The 18,647-nt window shown below is 36.8% G+C and overlaps 1 protein-coding gene across 1 annotated transcript in view; it reads right to left on the reverse strand.

The window, feature by feature from the left end:
• Positions 1–2,975: 2,975 nt before the first annotated feature.
• The window catches only part of rin1b (Ras and Rab interactor 1b), a 58,512-nt gene continuing 42,840 nt past the window's right edge, over positions 2,976–18,647 (reverse strand). Inside the window, exons 3-11 of the mRNA XM_065294368.2 lie at positions 16,451–16,559; positions 15,743–15,815; positions 15,568–15,659; positions 12,594–12,964; positions 10,763–11,267; positions 7,113–7,418; positions 6,753–6,884; positions 6,216–6,382; positions 2,976–5,280 (exon numbers count right to left, since the gene is read on the reverse strand). Coding sequence (XP_065150440.1) covers positions 4,963–5,280; positions 6,216–6,382; positions 6,753–6,884; positions 7,113–7,418; positions 10,763–11,267; positions 12,594–12,964; positions 15,568–15,659; positions 15,743–15,815; positions 16,451–16,559 — 2,073 coding nt within the window. The 3' untranslated portion in view covers positions 2,976–4,962. The remainder of the gene's footprint in view (positions 5,281–6,215; positions 6,383–6,752; positions 6,885–7,112; positions 7,419–10,762; positions 11,268–12,593; positions 12,965–15,567; positions 15,660–15,742; positions 15,816–16,450; positions 16,560–18,647) is intronic.

Below are 18,647 nucleotides of genomic sequence, written 5' to 3' on the forward strand. Positions count from 1 at the left end.
CAAACATTACCACTTTGCCCCATAGGTGGGATTTGTTGTAACACCCACTAGAAAATGTTGTTAAAATGCAAAAATGCAGTTTCCCCAACAGGGTTTAGATTAATCCAGGACTAGGCCTTAGTTATAATAGGACATTTAAGCAGTTTAACAAACATACCTTACAATAAACATTACTGGTGGTGTGTATCTTTAGACAAAACAATGGCAGTGATATGTTAAGATACTGTATAAGTTGCTTCTAAATTGAGGCAGCTCAAACATACATTTAAGTCTGGGACTAGGATAATCCCTGTCCAGGAAACCGCCCCATAGAAAGGTAACACTTTAAAATAAGGTTCATTAGTGAACATTAGTTAATGTATTAACTAACATGAACAAACCATGAGAAATACATTTGTTACATTATTTATTTATCTTTGATCATATTAGTTAAAATAAATAATTGTTTGTTCATGTTAGTTCACAGTGCATTTACTTATGTTAACAAGATTTTAATAAAGTATTAGTAATTGCTGAAATTAACATTAACACGATTAATACTTGCGGTATAAGTGCAATTCATTATTAGTTAATGTTAACTAATGTAGTTTACTCATGTTAACTAATGAACCTTATTGTAAAGTATAATAAAATTCTGTCTACCTACTAAAGGTGGAGATTGCTTATATATCCTCCTATAATAGATGGATATCCACACATTCATCTATCCATGATCCTTCATCTTACCATCCTTGTATTATACACTGTAAAAAATTTCTGTAGAAATTACATTGTTCGATCATATACACTCACCTAAAGGATTATTAGGAACACCATACTAATCATCTTCAGAACTGCCTTAATTCTATGTGGCATTGATTCAACAAGCATTCTTTAAAAATGTTGGCCCATATTGATAGGATAGCATCTTGCAATTGATGGAGATTTGTGGGATGCACATCCAGGGCACGAAGCTCCCGTTCCACCTCATCCCAAAGATGCTCTATTGGGTTGAGATCTGGTAACTGTGGGGGCCATTTTAGTACAGTGACCTCATTGTCATGTTCAAGAAACCAATTTGAAATGATTCGAGCTTTGTGACATGGTGCATTATCCTGCTGGAAGTAGCCATCTGAGGATGGGTACATGGTGGTCATAAAGGGATGAACATGGTCAGAAACAATGCTCAGGTAGGCCGTGGCATTTAAACAATGCCCAATTGGCACTAAGGGGCCTACAGTGTGCTAAGAAATCATCCCCCACACCATTACACCACCACCAGCAGCCTGCACAGTGGTAACAAGGCATGATGGATCCATGTTCTGATTCTGTTTTCACCAAATTTTGACTCTACCATCTGAATGTCTCAACAGAAATCGAGACTCATCAGACCAGGCAACATTTTTCCAGTCTTCAACTGTCCAATTTTGGTGAGCTTGTGCAAATTGTAACCTCTTTTTCCTATTTTGCGGCATACCTCGGTTGTAACGAGTGGTTATTTCAGTAAAAGTCGCTCTTCTATCAGCTTGAATCAGTCGGCCCATTCTCCTCTGACCTCTAGCATCAACAAGGCATTTTCGCGCAGGACTGCCCCATACTGGATGTTTTCCCATTTCACACCATTCTTATAAACCCTAGAAATGGTTGTGAGTGAAAATCCCAGTAACTGAGAAGATTGCGAAAAACTCAGACCGACCAATCTGGCACCAACAACCATGCCACGCTCAAAATTGCTTAAAGGAATATTCCATTTTCTTAAAAGAAAAATCCAGATAATTTACTCACCACCATGTCATCCAAAATGTTGATGTCTTTCTTTGTTCAGTCGAGAAGAAATTATGTTTTTTGAGGAAAACATTGCAGGATTTTTCTAATTTTAATGGACTTTAATAGAGCCCAACATTTAATACTTAACTCAACACTTAACAGTTTTTTTCAACGGAGTTTCAAAGGACTATAAACGATCCCAAACGAGGCATAAGGGTCTTATCTAGCGAAACGATCGTCATTTTTGACAAGACAAATAAAAAATATGCTCTTTTAAACAACAACTTTTCGTCTAGGTCCGGTCCAGCGTGACCTAACGTAAACGCGTAGTGACAATCGTTGACAATTGCTTCGCTAGATAAGACCCTTATGCCTCGTTTGGGATCGTTTATAGTCCTTTGAAACTCCATTGAAAAAAACTGTTAAGTGTTGAGTTAAGTATTAAATGTTGGGCTCTATTAAAGTCCATTAAAATGAGAAAAATCCCCCAATGTTTTCCTCAAAAAACATAATTTCTTCTCGACTGAACAAAGAAAGACATCAACATTTTGGATGACATGGTGGTGAGTAAATTATCTGGATATTTCTTTTAAGAAAATTGAATATTCCTTTAAGCAATTTTGAGCGTGGCATGGTTGTTGGTGCCAGATTGGTCGGTCTGAGTTTTTCGCAATCTTCTCAGTTACTGGGATTTTCACTCACAACCATTTCTAGGGTTTATAAGAATGCTGAAAAGGGAAAACATCCAGTATGGGGCAGTCCTGTGGGCGAAAATGCGTTGTTGATGCTAGAGGTCAGAGGAGAATGGGCCGACTGATTCAAGCTGATAGAAGAGCATGGAAAATGGACTATTCCTTTAAATCAACTTTCTTTCCCATTCTGACATTCAGTTTGGAGTTCAGGAGATTGTCTTGACTAGGACCACACCCCTAAATGCATTGAAGCAACTGCAATGTGATTGGTTGATTAAATAATTGCATTAATGAGAAATTAAACAGGTGTTCCTAATAATCCTTTAGGTGAGTGTACATTTTAATAAAATTTGTACTGCTGTTATTTGGTAGCCATATTTTTCTGAGGTTAAATTACACAGAATTAATGATAAATGAATGTATTTTCTAAAGTGACATAAAACTGGGGCACCCCTGGCGCCATCTCACAGCCCCCATTTTGAGAACCACTGGTGTAAGGTAAAGAAAATTCATAACATCAAACAATCTTAAAGTTAGAATTTTAATTAAGCAAACAAAAACAAATGATTCAGTGTAGTTTTGTTGGTTAATAGATTTTTTCTGAGGTTTAATTACAGAGAATTTATGATAAATTAGTATTTTCCATAAAATAAAAGGGTTATATTCAAGCATTTCAGTCTCTCTCTCTCTCTCTCTCTAATTGACTGTTTACAGTTCACTTTTTACTCTTCCAAAACACAAAACAGTCAAAAGATTTTCAAAACTACAATCGAAATTATTACTCAGTTGCTGCCATCTAGTGGATTGCAAGCACAAATCATTAACTTTGATGATCAAACTGTTACTAATGTTCAATATGTTAAACACATATTACCAGTCAGCATTCACATTGGAGTTTAATATTGTATGTTAGTAATCAACAGTACAGCACCGTTCTGTTAGGTAAGCAATCAATATTCATATATCAACTGAGTATGCATGATGTCATATGAAATGTACTGTTCATTTTTTTTATCACAAACAAATGCATGCAGAGGTCAACCATCAAGAGTTAAACTGATCAAACAATAAAATCACTCAAATGTAAAATTATTTCATAATCAGAATTCCATTAAGAATAGCATTACATTTATAGTAATACAATATATTGTAAAAAGACGATGTTACAATGTCACATAAAAAAAGAAAAAGAATTTGATGGAACAGCCATTTGGTAGGTTTATCTAAAAGTAGTGTCATTTGCATCCAATTTACACCAGGAACATAAGCAGTTGTGAATTTCTAAACTTTTCTGGCTCAACAACATTTGCCTGCTGGTTAATGTTCAATTATGTGTAAGTTAGCAACCATAAATCAAGCACTTGACTTTGTCTGCATGTTTATCTGCCCACCATAAAGGTAAAACTTTACCTGTACATTCAGTGAGTGCAACATAGAATATTAAACATTTCTTTGGAGATTATTTACATGGAATAACTTTATATATATATATTCACTACATCCCTCTTATAATAAACCAAATAATAAGGTCAGTGCTGAATCACTCACAATACTATAACGTAGAAGTCCACATTGCTCATTCAGTCAATGTTCAGCACAACTATATTACATGCTTTTAAAAGTGACCAGAGTATCCGATGTATGCTCTAGTACCAGCAGTATCAGTAAAATACTCTACAAGTACACAAACACAGATGCACAAGCATGTCTGCAAATCTATGAGAACAGTTTGTTGACCCATGAGTACTGGTATATTAAAAAATAGCAACATTTACAGGTTCATGAAAATATTCTTTCATGTAACCGAATGTAATTCTGCAGAGCCATCTTTATTGTGACACATTTAAGGATTTGTGGAGCTTGAAACATCTGTGTTCACATATTTATGTAGAGTAAGTTTTGAACCAAAAATAAAATTGCTGTCATTAAAAATTATAATATTATTTTTGGGGGGGCATGTTTGGAACAACATCACACATGTTTGTAATAATGTGATGTTATCCGCTAAATGTTACTTTAAAGCAAACAATTTGTTTTTATATTTAACACTTTGGTATTGTTTTTTGGCAATAAACTCTTCTAATTAGCCAATAAATAAGCAACAAATGAAACTCAGATAGCTGGATACTCTACCGCGTATTATAATCACTAACACGTATTGCTTTATACGTATGTAAAGTGGTGTTAAAAAGTGTTGCCCCACTTATTTTTTTGCATGTTTGTCAAACTTGAAAATGAAATGAAAACAACGAAATCAAATATAACACAAGAAAACTGCATTAAAATTAATATTTAAATTTGTTTCATGATCTGAAACATTAAAGTGTGACAAACATGCGAAAAATATAAAAAATCAGGAAGGGGCCAACACTTTTTCACACCACTGAATATGCATTATTTCCGAACCTCACAAGGATCTCACCTTTGGATCACATGTAAATCACGCACACACAAAAATAATTTTACTCAACACAAACATGCCATTTAAATGAATGACATCCATAATCCTTTCGCATTCCATTTCTTACTCTTCGCACACCGACTCTCCCAGATCTACAGCGCCTCCTCTGGTCAGTCTTCGTATCTTACTAAAATCGTGATCCGAGCGAAGATAGGACAGAGAAACTCCCTCATGCTTGCCTAGTTCATGTGGTTGAAAATGGGCAGGTAGGGGGCGCATTTCCCCCTCATTCCTCCAGAACAGACAGTAGTGCTGGGGCTCGTTCACACCAAACAGCCCTGCGCAAATTTGGGCTAAAGCCTCTACGTTTTCCCCCGCCTTCCAGAGAAGTGTCCGTACTGCATTACGACTGTCATCCTGAAATAACACACGTACGAATCTCTACACTCACACACAAGAAACATAGCGCGTTTAAATAAGTGGGGCATGAATTACAAACTTTTAAAAAAAATCACATAGAATAAAAGTTTTGATCATTTTTCAAAAAAATTTAATAATGTTTTTCACAGCTGAAATGACTTTTCTGCTGATGTAACCGGGGTTGCGTGTTGGTGGAGATATTATAGTAATATTATAAAAAAATTATTTCATGTTTTCACCCTCTTACAATCCAACCCAGACTCTGGAATAAATCCAAATCTACACACTGTAGGCTACTATACGTCCTGCTTTTCTTTCTTTTTAACCAGACGTGTTGTGAACATTGTTTCATGTTTTAAATGAGTAGTTTATATAAATACAGGATACTTGTGAGTTAATTTTAAGTATATAAGTATATATTTTTTTCTTTTTGAATGGATGACAAGTTAATTAACAGAGTGCTCAAGCTTTTTTTCCATACAACTAAAATGAAGAGTAAGGAGTTAACCCCAAATTTAATTTTTTGGTGAGGTATGCCTTTAAATGTGTTTTTTATTAAAATCTGACAACCATTTTTTAAAAGTTAAATTGTGTTAAAAATTTGAACATGAAATGAACATTTTCCCTATTATATTAAAGGGGACATATCATGAAAATCAGACTTTTTCCATGTTTAAGTGCTAGAATTTGGTCCGCAGTGCTTAGAGATGTGCAGAGATCAGCTCATTTGCATTTAAAAGGACACACCCAAAATGGCACATTTTTGCTCACACCTACAAAGTGTCAATTTTAACATGCAATTATAAATTATCTATATGGTATTTAGAGCTAAAACTTCACATATGTACTATGGGGACACCAATGATTTGTTTGACATCTTAAAAAAGTCTTGTGAAATGTCCCCTTTAACATTTTAATTACAAAAATGTGCAATGAAACAGTACGTTGGTTTCAACCTGTTTTTGCTGATTGTCTCTCTGGGTTTTGGCGTCTTGGCCCCGCCTCCTGCTCCACTCCCTCAAACTCTCTTGAGCCTCACTGGTTAGACTACAGGTGGGCGTGGTCCCATGCTTGCTCTGGATCAGGTAAAGGCTGGCATACACACTTGTCAAATAATATCCACCTATAAATAACCACACAAACCCCTCAGTTTGGCAACATCAAGACCAGCTATGACATCCTACATCTTATAAATGTATGTACATGTAAGGCGATACTGATATATTTTTCTAAAAAGAAGTATTCATAAATGATTTTCGGCATTGGCTATGCTCACCATTTCAAAAGTTTAACTTTTTAAACTTAAAAAGTCAATTATCTTTTTACAATGCATACTGGAATTGACTTAGATCCAATGCTGCTTTATAGAGACCACATAGATGTAGGCCTTTCTAGAAGAAAATGTTGTCTGCACAGCTTGGAACAGGCGGTACCTCACCATGGTTTGTAGCACAGCCTGTACCTTTTTGCTTTTGGGGTGATTTCTCTTTTACCTTCTCCTGTCAGCCATGATGGCTCAAGCAGCTCCATCATGTACTCCGTCTCCAGCAGCAGGTGCGGGATGTTACACTGAACAAGGACATAGGACACTGCTGGCAGGAAGTCCTCTGATCCAACTGCCTGATCTGCAAGAAGAAATGAGCATGGAAAACATACACTTATTGTGTGGATCTATCTATCTATCTATCTATCTATCTATCTATCTATCTATCTATCTATCTATCTATCTATCTATCTATCTATCTATCTATCTATCTATCTATCTATCTATCTATCTATCTATCTCGTATCCTTTGGCAGCCCAACCCACATTTCCTCACCCCAAGTTGTCCTGTGCCGAAGTCTTTACTTACCAGGTTGGGTCCCCATGGCTCTGTACACACTCTTGCACACCTGCAGCAAAAGCAACACCTTGTCAATAGGTGAATGGCTCCGTTGCATTAGCATGAGCTTTGCCTTTGCTCTCTCTATGCCCCGAACATCCAGGACCCCCACTCGTACACCCAAACGCTCTAGAGCCCCCTCCTGGCAGGCCAACATGCTGTCTGTGATTCTTTGTAAGGAGCCATCTTGAGTGTGCAGAGAGACGAGTGTCTGGTGAAGCTGAACCTTCAGTGGCTTCAAAACGCAGCCAAACAAAGCTTTCTCCAGTGCAAGATCTGTAGGTCACATGCCAAAATAGGGAAAGTGTAAGTGTATAGTGCTATATTATATGTACAGTATGTGGCCCATACTAGAAAAATGACTTCTGCATTTAACCCATCCCATTGAGTAGTGAACACACCCACTGCAAGACATGAACACACACAGAGCATTGGGTAGTTGTTACGGCAGCAACTGGGGAAAAATGCCTCCTAGGATGCAAGCGCTTCAGTCACTACCTGCCGGTCGTGAGACTTGAACCCTTGGGCTCGCTAACCATTAGGCCACAACTGCCCCAGACAGGGAACAGACAAAATCTTTACTTACAGAGACCATCATCAGACTCAATCTGATTCTTCTATTCAGTATGTTGAAAATAGGCTCCCCTAGAGTTAAACATTTGATTTTTACAGTTTTGGAATCCATTCAGCCAATCTACGGGTGTGGCGGTACCAATTTTAAGCATAGCTTAGCACAATCCATTGAATCTGATCAGACCATTAGCATTGCGCTCAAAAATAACCGAAGAGCTGCGATATTTTTCCTATTTAAAACTTAACTCTACTGTAGTTTCATCATGTAAGATCGACGGAAAATTAAAAGTTGCGATTTTCTTGGCCGATATGGCTAGGAACTATACTCTCATTCTGGCGTAATAATCAAGGACTTTGCTGCCGTACCATGGCTGCTGCAGGTGCAAAGATATTACGCAGCGCCCGAAATAGTCCCCTTGGTAACTTTCAATAGTCAGGTTAAAAAAGGGGAAAAATATTAAAACTCTTTGGTAATTTGTGAGAGAAATGCTAATGGTCAAATCAGACTCAATGGATTACGCTAAGCTATGCTAAAAATGTCCCTTTAATGCTTTGTTTCCTCCGTCCCCGCTTGCATCCTAGGAGGGTGAAGCTAAGACACGAGGAAAGGAAACGAGGATGCACAAATAACGGTTAAGAAGCACCCAATGTCCACTCTCATGCAGGGTTCACAACGGACGCGGCAGGCACGGCAGGCGCGAGTGATTTACATGTAAAGTCAATGCAAAGACGCGATAAGGCATCCTGCGGCGCGTTACACGCAGGAAGTGCTGCGCGAATTGAGCGTTGCCATGAGAAACGTGCAAGTTGAAAAATCTGAACTACGGCGGAATTTATGCCACGTTAACCAATCAGGACCTTGCTGAAGTACTGACGTGATTACAGGAAGCAAGCGGAGTGGTGGAGTCTCAGCGGAGTCGCGGAAGCCCCTCCCATGGCACGAATTTCCGTGTGAGTGTCTCGAATGACTAGAGTGAACGCGCGAATAGTGCATTTTTGCCGCCTCTACCACGGCTGGTGGAAATGCACCATCAGACAAACTGCATCCAACATGTTTTCATTGTCATGTGACCCTATGATGTAATCAGAACAACCATGACCATAAATTACATGTGATTTTATCATACTTGTATAAGGAATTTTGGTACCTAAATCACCCAAAGAACTGCCCAGTCCGTATTTACCTTTGGAATTTGCACAGGATCATAAAGCATGCACCCTTAAAAATCTAACCAGCAGTACATCAAACGGATAATTTTCGGCTGTTTTTCAAATACTATGAATTTGGACATACACTGTAAAAAGTACATGTTGGATAAACTTAAAAAAATAACTTAAATTGTTTTTTTCAACCTAAATTTTCTCACTTTAAGCGAACATTTAAAAAGATTTAAAGGTGACATAGAATGATTGAACGGGGTATTTATCCTTGTTCTGTGATGTGACATGTAGACAAAAATTTTTTTGTTTGGGTCTGTAATGCCTTAGAAGCTTCTTAAAAACCTCTCTCAGATAGCTCTATTAGGGTGGGGGATTTTAAACAAGTGCTTTTGCACCTATTTGGCTCCCCCTACTGGCTTAACTTGCAATCTCATTACTGATTGGCTGACTTTGCTGCCACTCAAAAAATTTAGCCAACTATTTTAAAGTGGAGGGGCAGTGAGATGCCTGTGATGTCATAAGCATCAGTTTTTCAGATTGGGCTGTTTTTTGACTGACATTTCTAAAAGAGGAATTTCTATGAGACTGAGATGTTTAGCATGTCTAGCACTTTTTGTATGTTTGTGAATGTGGGTAGACTACCATTATTCAACAAAGACAAGGTAAAAATGGTTTTTCATTCTCTGTCCCCTTTAAAAAGGTTTAAAAAAATGGCTTCAATCGATAACACCTTAAATATTTAAATATTTTCACCATTTATATTTAGTAAGAATTTAGTAATCTCATTTTAGGCATTTCGAATTGAAGTGATTTTTTAAGATGACACAATTTTTACTTTTTACAGTGTTTTACTCACTTTGCATACAATAGTTCGGAAGCAGAGGATTTCAAGCAAAGCAATGGGAGAGATCCAATTTCTAAATGCATACATGTAAAGTTCATAAAGTCAGAAATACATAATGCATTCATCTAAAAATGCACAGTGCACTTTTGATCCTGCTCGTTCGAAAATAGAGCATATGGCCATGATAATGAACATACAGGCAAACAGCCACTAAACAGCTTGGTAATAAATAAACAAGATCCGCTGTTCAAATCAAATTATTGTTTGTACACCACAAGAAAGAGCCAAACACATTATAGCAAACAAGAAACTTTGAGTGCTGAGCCAAATCTCTATCCCATCCCTCCTTCTCTCTGTCTCTCTCTCTCTCCTTATTTGTTTCCTGAAATATGCGTGGGAATGTGCTATGTGCTAATGATAAATGTAAAGTAGAAAATGCAAATACCTCCACCAACATCTGAAACAGCATCCATCCCCACGGACTCAGAAATGTGGACGATTTTTATATCTCTTGCTTTGTTTTAGGGAAGATAACTCATAATCATACCGATGCTACACTACCAGTTCTTCCAGCTATGCAGGCTATTAAAAAGTCTGATGATTTTATGGTTTTTCTGCAGAACAATCATAACATTTAAATAAAATCTATCATTTTTCTGAAAGTGTAAAAATGATGAAATTAAAATAGTTCATCCAGTGTCTTAGGCAGGGTACCACAAAAACATTGCTTAACACACTGTTTGAAAATATCATATTTTCCACCTGCAATGCCAATAAATCATCTCAGACTAAACAGCATTACGGTTTTGTTGGCGAATACAACAGTGCAACTGAAGCACAGACACTTGCAAGAAAGACACTTCTTTCTTGCAAGAAGGTTGCAAGGATTGTGATTATAAAGATGAAGGATCTGGACTTGTAATGAAAAACGGTAATGTTCAAGTTCAAAACTTACACTGTGTTTTTAATGAAAACACCTGGACTCGGGTTGCCCGAGGGATTGTGTCTGTAATAAGTATCACTTGGTAAGTTGCCTCCTTACCTTTCTCATTCTCGGGTACGAGTGTTTCAATCGGAGGCTCTATTTCTCCTGCTTCCAAAAGGAGGCTCTTGGCTTGGGACAGAAACCTTCTTAACCCTTCAAGAATCTCCACAGCAGAACTAAGCTTTGAGGCCTCCATCTCCTGCCTTTGGTTCTCCAAGAAATCCTGCACCAGTGAACCAAACGTAGAGCGCCTGTCACGGGAGAGTTCATCCACCAAGCGTGCAACGCGGCGTTCAGGAGCAAACACGCAGACGAAGGCTGCGGTCATGCGGCGCAGAGTCGACGTTGGGTTCGCGGAGGGGTAGCGTGTACCCCGTGCGGCAGGCGGCCATTGCTGGGCGGAGTCCACCAGTGTGTCCTCTTCCTCCAGACTGCTAAACGAGCTGTTGCTGTCCAGTTCGGCGAGGGAGGGAGCGCGGGTTCTGTCCAAAGCGAGACAAACTTCACCGTCTTCAGGATCTTTCTTGAGTTCATCATTGTCTTGTTGGGGTAGAGAGTTATTCTAGAAGCACAATCGGTTGAGGGGGGGAAAGGTGATACAATGTAAATTTCACAACAGAAATACACATCACGATCACAACCTTTTCAAACCGCGTAAAGAGTAGGCACAGCGTGTTGAATATCATTATGTTGCTTGTAGGAGGCAGTTCAACCATTAAAGGTTACATTTGTGCTAACCTCCCTCCACCCGCGCTTATACAAATGCGTGGTGACCGTGATTTAGTAGAATCAACATCTTTTGTTAATCCTAACCCTATCCAGTCCTGAGTTCATCATTGTCTTAAGATCCACCATTCTTTAGAATTGATTGAGTATTGATCCAACCCAATAAAACACACATGATTTGACTGACACCTGACCTTGGCTGGAACTTCCCCTTAACCCCAAACCCCTAGAAATAATCTCTAGGATTGATAAAAATAGATTCCAGCCCCTAACCCCAATGAGACACAACATATTAACTCTTTCACCGCCATTGACAAGTTAACTCGTCAATTAGGAGAAAACGCGGTTACACTTTATTTTGATAGTCCACTTTAGACATGCTACTAACTATAAATAACTTTGCAACTACATGTCAACTAACTTTCAATAATTTGCAACTATACGTCAACTAACTGTCATTAGGGTATTAGTAGACTGTAATGGTTGGGGTTAGGGAAGAGGTTTGGGTTAGTGGAATAAGTTGACATGCACCTGCAAAGATGCTTATAGACAGTTGAATGTCTGTTGAGATATCATCCCAATAAAGTGTTAGTAGATATTAAGCAGACAGTTTACTAATTCTCTAAAGATTGGTGGTTGATAAGTAGTTGCAAAGTTACTTATAATTAGTAAAATGTCTAAAGTGGACTATCGAAATAAAGTGTTACCGAAAACGCTTCCCTGCTATAGTCCACCAGGTGAAGCTCTTCCACAACTTATAAAAACCAGAAGTATCGCCCTAGGGCAAACAGCGGTACGCCCGTGTATGTTTTGATCATCAATCTGAATCTGATCTCTATCAAAAGTCCTTCACAAAAATGGAATTATCTCTAGATTTGGTGTTTTTTAAGAAACCTACCCATATTTGAGAGGTGATAAAAAGAGAACTAATGAAGGTAGGATGAAAAGTTTTTTGTTGTTGTTCTTTAAAAGCAGAGGGGTCTGTTCTGTCATTGGATATATTGTTTGTTTATATATTTAAAGAAGAACATTTTCTGGAAGGCATTCAACTTGAAAAAATGCTGGCGCTGGCTGGCAACTTTAAAAAAAAAAAAAGCTGGCGGGGAAAGAGTTAATACAGAAACATAGCCTTTTTTGCAAAATCACCCAAGAACGCACTTACAGGTGGTATGTGTCCCAACATCTGGTCGTCCTCCTCTTCCGAGGTGGGAGACAGTGCCTGGGTCCTCTTGAGCATGCTCATTCCTCCTGTCCGTCTCTGGCTGCCCTGGTTGGAATCTTGTCCTTGTGCCTCCCCCTGGGTCGGATCAGAATCTCCACCTGACAGACTGAGAGAGGTTTCGTTGGACACGCGGACCCTGAGGCTGCGTTTGAAGCGGTGGCGTTTGTGTGAGGCAGCTCTGCTGGGCTGGGATGGTTGAAGGAACAAGGGATTGATGAAACAGGGGCTGATGAATCTGGATGTTTGGCGGGGTGTTGATGGTGGTGGGGGTCCATTAGGAAGACTAGGGGATGTCTGAGAGCTCCAGAACTCTGAAAATATCACAGAAGATTGTGAAATGCAGAACACAGACAATAAAAGCACCATAAAAATAATCAATATGACGTTATTCCATTAGGATTATTATATTCCAAGTCTTTTATAAATTATAAACATAACTATAAATTGTGTTAGAAACACAATTTTAACTTTTTTGTGTGAAAATTATTCTTTTAACAGTTTGGGTGACATTTAGTGTGGAGTGTTTTGTGAACCTGTCATAACCCAGCAAGCAATATCGACCCAATATAGTCCTGCTATGAGTAACCGTTTTTATTCAAAATAAACTTTTTCCTGTTTTTTCCCAATAACTTGAGAGATGTATGATATTCTATTATTTATTTTTTGGGATAAGGTTAGACATCTATTACATTTTTAATGACAGTCCAAATGCCAACTGCCTTGTTTTAGCTTAGACATCTGGGCTGTGCTTGGGAGGTTATTGGAAGTCTTTTAAATGGAAAATTGCTTGCTGGCCAAGTACTGAATGAAACATAATAATAGGACAGTTAAGTAAATACTATGATTAGACACGAAATGCAACGCCAAGCTTGTGTGTGAACACAGCTAACAATGTTGTTAATCAATAAAAATCAATCAGTAAACAATTGTAATAAAAAACATGTGAGGAGTTCAGATGCAAAAGCCTCTAAATGCAACCTATGTCAAAAATTAGATAATGATATTTACATATCTCATACGGCAAAAAATAAATGTTTCTGTACAAAAATATGTTTTAAATATATGTTAATTACATTTTATAGATAATAAAGCCAAATTGGATATATTTTTGAATTTGAAAAAATATATTCCTTCAACATATATTTCAAAATGTACTTCAAGGGCAAGCAAACACATTTCTAATTTTACAATCCATGAAATGTATTCTTGGCCAAAATATATTTTAAATATATACTAAATACAAGTTAATATTATAAAGTATAGTTTTGAAGTTGAAGAATTTTTTTTAATTTAAATTCAAACTTGTTATTTTTAAAGGAACACCCCCACATTTTGGGAGTTTAGCTTATTTACCGTCCTCCGAGTAAGATTAAGTCCATACATACCTTTCTCATCTCCATGCGTATTGTAACTCTGTCTGACGTAGCCCCCACTAGCTTAGCTTAGCACAAAGACTGGAAGTGAATGGCTCCAGCTAGAAAACTGCTACCAATAAGTCACAAAATAACGCAAACATTTTCCTATTTATGTATACCAGTATATATACATGGAACTACATTCTCAGAAGGCGAAGCACCGCTACTTGGGCGGAGTGATTTGCTCGCAGCACCCGAGAAGCACCCTGGTGAGGAGCAGAGAGTTCGGTCAGAGTTGTGCAAATCACTCCGCAGTGCTGAAGTAGCAGTGCTTTGATTTCTGAGAATATAGTTCCCAGTATGTATACTGTTAAAAGATGGCTGTGTCTCATATGACCTTGTTATTTGTACACGGTGTGACTATACAAATCACAACACATAAATAGAAAATGTTCGCATTATTTTGTCACTTATTGAAAGCAGTTTGCTAGCTGGAGCCATTCACTTCCAGTCTTTGTGCTAAGCTAAGCTAGCGGGGGCTGCGTCAGATAGAGTTAAAGCACGCACGGAGATGAGAAAAGGTATGTATGGACTTATCTATCTCTGGGGGATACGGTGAATAAGTTAAATTCCCAAAATGTGGACGTGTTCCTTTAAAAGTTTTTTCTTAGAATGTAAACTGAACATATTGGAAGGCTAAATTTACATTTTAAATGCTTTAAAATATTTTTCAAAAAATATATTGGTGAAAAATATATTTTTGTTAACATATGACATTCCAAAATATATTTTGTCCATTTTTTCTATATTTTGAAATATACAGTACTTTGCAAAAGTCTTAGGCCACCATCTCCAGCTTTGTTGTTTTAGCAAAGTTTTAATGTCCATCCATATTTTTCATATTTTCATATTTTTTAAGACACAAACAGAGAATACAGGAAATATGTACACAAAATTAAAAACAAAACAATTTTCAGAACTAAATGTCTTCTTCAGGCATCAGTCAGTATTTAGTGTGACCTCTCTTGGCACGAAACACATCTTGAGCTTTTTTGAGGAGACTGAAGTCCTGAAGTCAATAGAATTAGAAATTCGATTAGAATTAGAAATTAGGATTTAATTTCATTTAGGTTTAAGAGATCCTGCAGCTGCCTGCTATTGCTCAAGTGGAAGGGGAGTTTACCCTAAAAACTTGACATTTCAACTTTTATACTGTTTTTAATGCTACATACACATTTCCTGTATTTTCTTGTTGTATTCTAATAAGAGACTAAGGAATAATTATATATTGTGATTATAATACAATTGCAAAAACAACAAATCTCATGGTAGCATTGGGCCTATGATTTTTGCACAGTACTGTATTTCAAAATATGTATTTTTTGTCGTATGGTATACATTCATCAAATACTTCAGATCTGCTTAATCCCAGCCTCAGGCCATTCAGAAATATGGGTTTGTTGGCAGAATCCATTAAGAGTCTGATATAAATGCTAATTTACAAGAAAACATGTCAGACGCACTTAGAGGGTTTTTCATCTGAACTCATATATTCCTACCCAAACCCAGATGGGAAATGTTTTCCAGTTGTGTGTGTGTTGTCGCCTGTGCAATAGCTTCTGGTAGCTCTAGTGGGAAAGGCAATATGTCTCTGTTGAACACACGTACAAAAAAACATATTAGGCAACAATTGTGTACTGTAATATGCTAGACATATATAAGCTATATGTGTACCTGCTGATGGTGTAAAAGGCCACAAGTCTGCAGAGGTCAGGAAAGCTCAGGGCTGAACTTTCTAAAGAAAATGCTGCACAAAACACAATATAGATCCATCACAAACAAAGTTTCAAGTTTCACATAAAGGGACATTTTACAAGACTTTCTTTAAAATGTCAAATAAATCTTTGGTGTCCCCAGACTACGTATGTGAAGTTCTAGCTCAAAATACCTTATAGATAATTTATTATAGCATGCTAAAATTTAAACTTTGTAGGTGTGAGCAAAAAGGTGCAATTTTGGGTGTGTCCTTTTAAATGCAAATGAGCTGATCTCTGCACTAAATGGCAATGCTGTGGTTGGATAGTGCAGATTAAAGGGCAGTTTTATCCCCTTCTGACATCACAAGGGGAGCCAAATTTCAATTACCTATTTTTTCACATGCTTGCAAAGAATTGTTTACCAAAATTAAGTTACTGGGTTGATCTTTTTCACATTTTCTAGGTTGATAGAAGCACTGGGAACCCAATTATAGCACTTAAAAAAGGAAACAGTCAATGTGACCCCTTTAAAAATAGATAAATACTGTATATATGCATGAAATATACACATTAACCCATAGAACCACTGCAACTTGATTAGGTTATTTTAAAAAGCTCATGTCAACAGGATTTCTTAACCCTGGTTTAAAAATAAACATCTGTATGTGTGATGTGTTAAACTCACTGGAGTCTTCCTCACGAATTGGATACTGTGATACACCCACACCAGAATCTCCTACTCGAACACAAAGAACCTTCCTGTGGGAGGCGCTACACTTGCATACCAGAAAAGTCTATGGACAGGGAAGAGTGACAACGTCCATTAAAAAAAAGAAAATTCTCTCATCATTCACTCACATAAATAAATGTTTAGCTGGAGAAAAAAGTTTTTACACAAAAAAAATTGATAAACATAATATTGTCAGACTTACAGTACATACTGTTGCTGTCAATGTCCAAAACCACTACTTTTCAGGAAATGGAAAGCAAAAGTGCCTTTTAAAATAATTAAACACTGTGTTCTCAAAGTTTAAGTGGCTTTAAGAAAAAAACAAAAGCATTGCAAATGCCCATTTCCACCATCTGGTTAGTTATTAGTTAACTGGAGAAGAAAAGAGATGATGAAAACATATCTTAAAATTGTCTAAACGCACAGTAAAAAGTGGATTGAGTAGCCAAAAAAACTCCAAGGATCACAGTTGGAGAATATTCATCCAATTAAAGCTTGTGACACTTTAAGAGAATTTTAAAATCTTTTTTAAATGTAAAAGACCACAAGTGATGACAAATTTTTTGCTGCTATAGTGTGTCATGACAGCACACCACAAACCATCAGATTCCCAACGCGAGTCTTGACTAAGAACACAGGAAATCTCCAAAGTTTTAATGTCCATCCTGTATTAAAAAGATGCCTACTTATTTAAAAATGTATTTTTTCAAATTGACATAATTAACCAAACTTGATATGGTTTTTAAAGTATGCCTTCATGGGTGTTAAGAACTTAATTTTGCCTGAGAAATTCAAGAAGTAAACATTTTTTACAGTGCTCTGTAAAACGTACACTGTAAATGTGGAATAATTAACTTGCAGCTGCTTTACTTGCAAAATACTTGTTTTGTTTAACAGTTTTTTTTTAAGAATTACAGTGTAGTCCTACAAATAAATGTGTAGACTAGTTGTACACAAAAGTAACTTTATGCTTTATCTTATAAATTTACAACACAACACTGGTGAACGTTTTGGCAGTAAATTACTGTATATTAACAGTATTTTAATTGTATTTGAATAATTTACAGAAAAACACTAGTAACTGAGTTCCTAGCCATGTATTGTATTTTTTAAAGGAGTTGGTGTTTAAAGTGTGTTTGGCAGCATGATTTACAGCAGCACTCCAGTAAAAATACAGTATGTACATGACTAATAACATTTTTTTTCTCATTTCACTATTCTGCATGCTATGTAACCATGGGTATTTAAGTTGCATGGGTATATTTTTTAAATGTCAAAAATCATTAGGATATTAAGTAAAGATCATGAAGATATTTCGTAAATATTCTACTGTAAATATATCAAAAATGTATTTATCATTAGTAATATGCAATGCTAAGGACTTAATTTGGATCAATATAAAGGCAATTTGCTCAATATTTAGATATTTAGATACCCTTCAATCACATCTTACTTTCTCCAGCTACACCTGTGACGTGTCTGTGCCCACATTTGTTGCTCATACATGAGTCAATTCCCTTTTCGTATAGATCAGAAAACTTTTCAGTGTTTTTTTAACTTGTGTATCACATTGTAGGGGATGCTGAACAGCAAATGTTTGTTTTCCCTAGAATTTGATCATGTTTTCACTTCTTCATTTTTTTTAGGGTTTTGTCAAGGATGTACATGAAGACTCTCTCACAATAGTCTTTGAAAACAAGTAAGCTGGCGGAGCGTCTTTGGTCCACATTACTTTTAAAAGCCTTTGTCGATTCAATTAAGGTTTTGGTCATGATAATTTTTCAGAATCTGCTACTGTCACCAACAAATAAATGCATTATTAACCCTTAGTGAATTTTACTGGGGTCTGGAACTATTTAGATTTAGATTCCAGATTTTCCACTTGGCCAAATATGTTCCTATCATAACAATCCAAGCATCAATTATTTAATTCTTAATCAAAGATTGAAAGAAAAAGCACATGAGACATGGTATGCATCAGTTTTAGAAAAAATCTAACTAAACTCACAATGCCAATCTTTGTTAGTTCAAGAAGGCTACATTATGTCTGTGTATAACATGCAATTGGTACGATCATTATTCTTGTTTAGATGTTCAAGCCATCAGTTAGCTATATAAATAAGAAATAAATGAATAAAATGTATAATTATTG

This window comes from Paramisgurnus dabryanus, chromosome 2, assembly GCF_030506205.2.
Source record: "Paramisgurnus dabryanus chromosome 2, PD_genome_1.1, whole genome shotgun sequence".
Taxonomy (NCBI): domain Eukaryota; kingdom Metazoa; phylum Chordata; class Actinopteri; order Cypriniformes; family Cobitidae; genus Paramisgurnus; species Paramisgurnus dabryanus.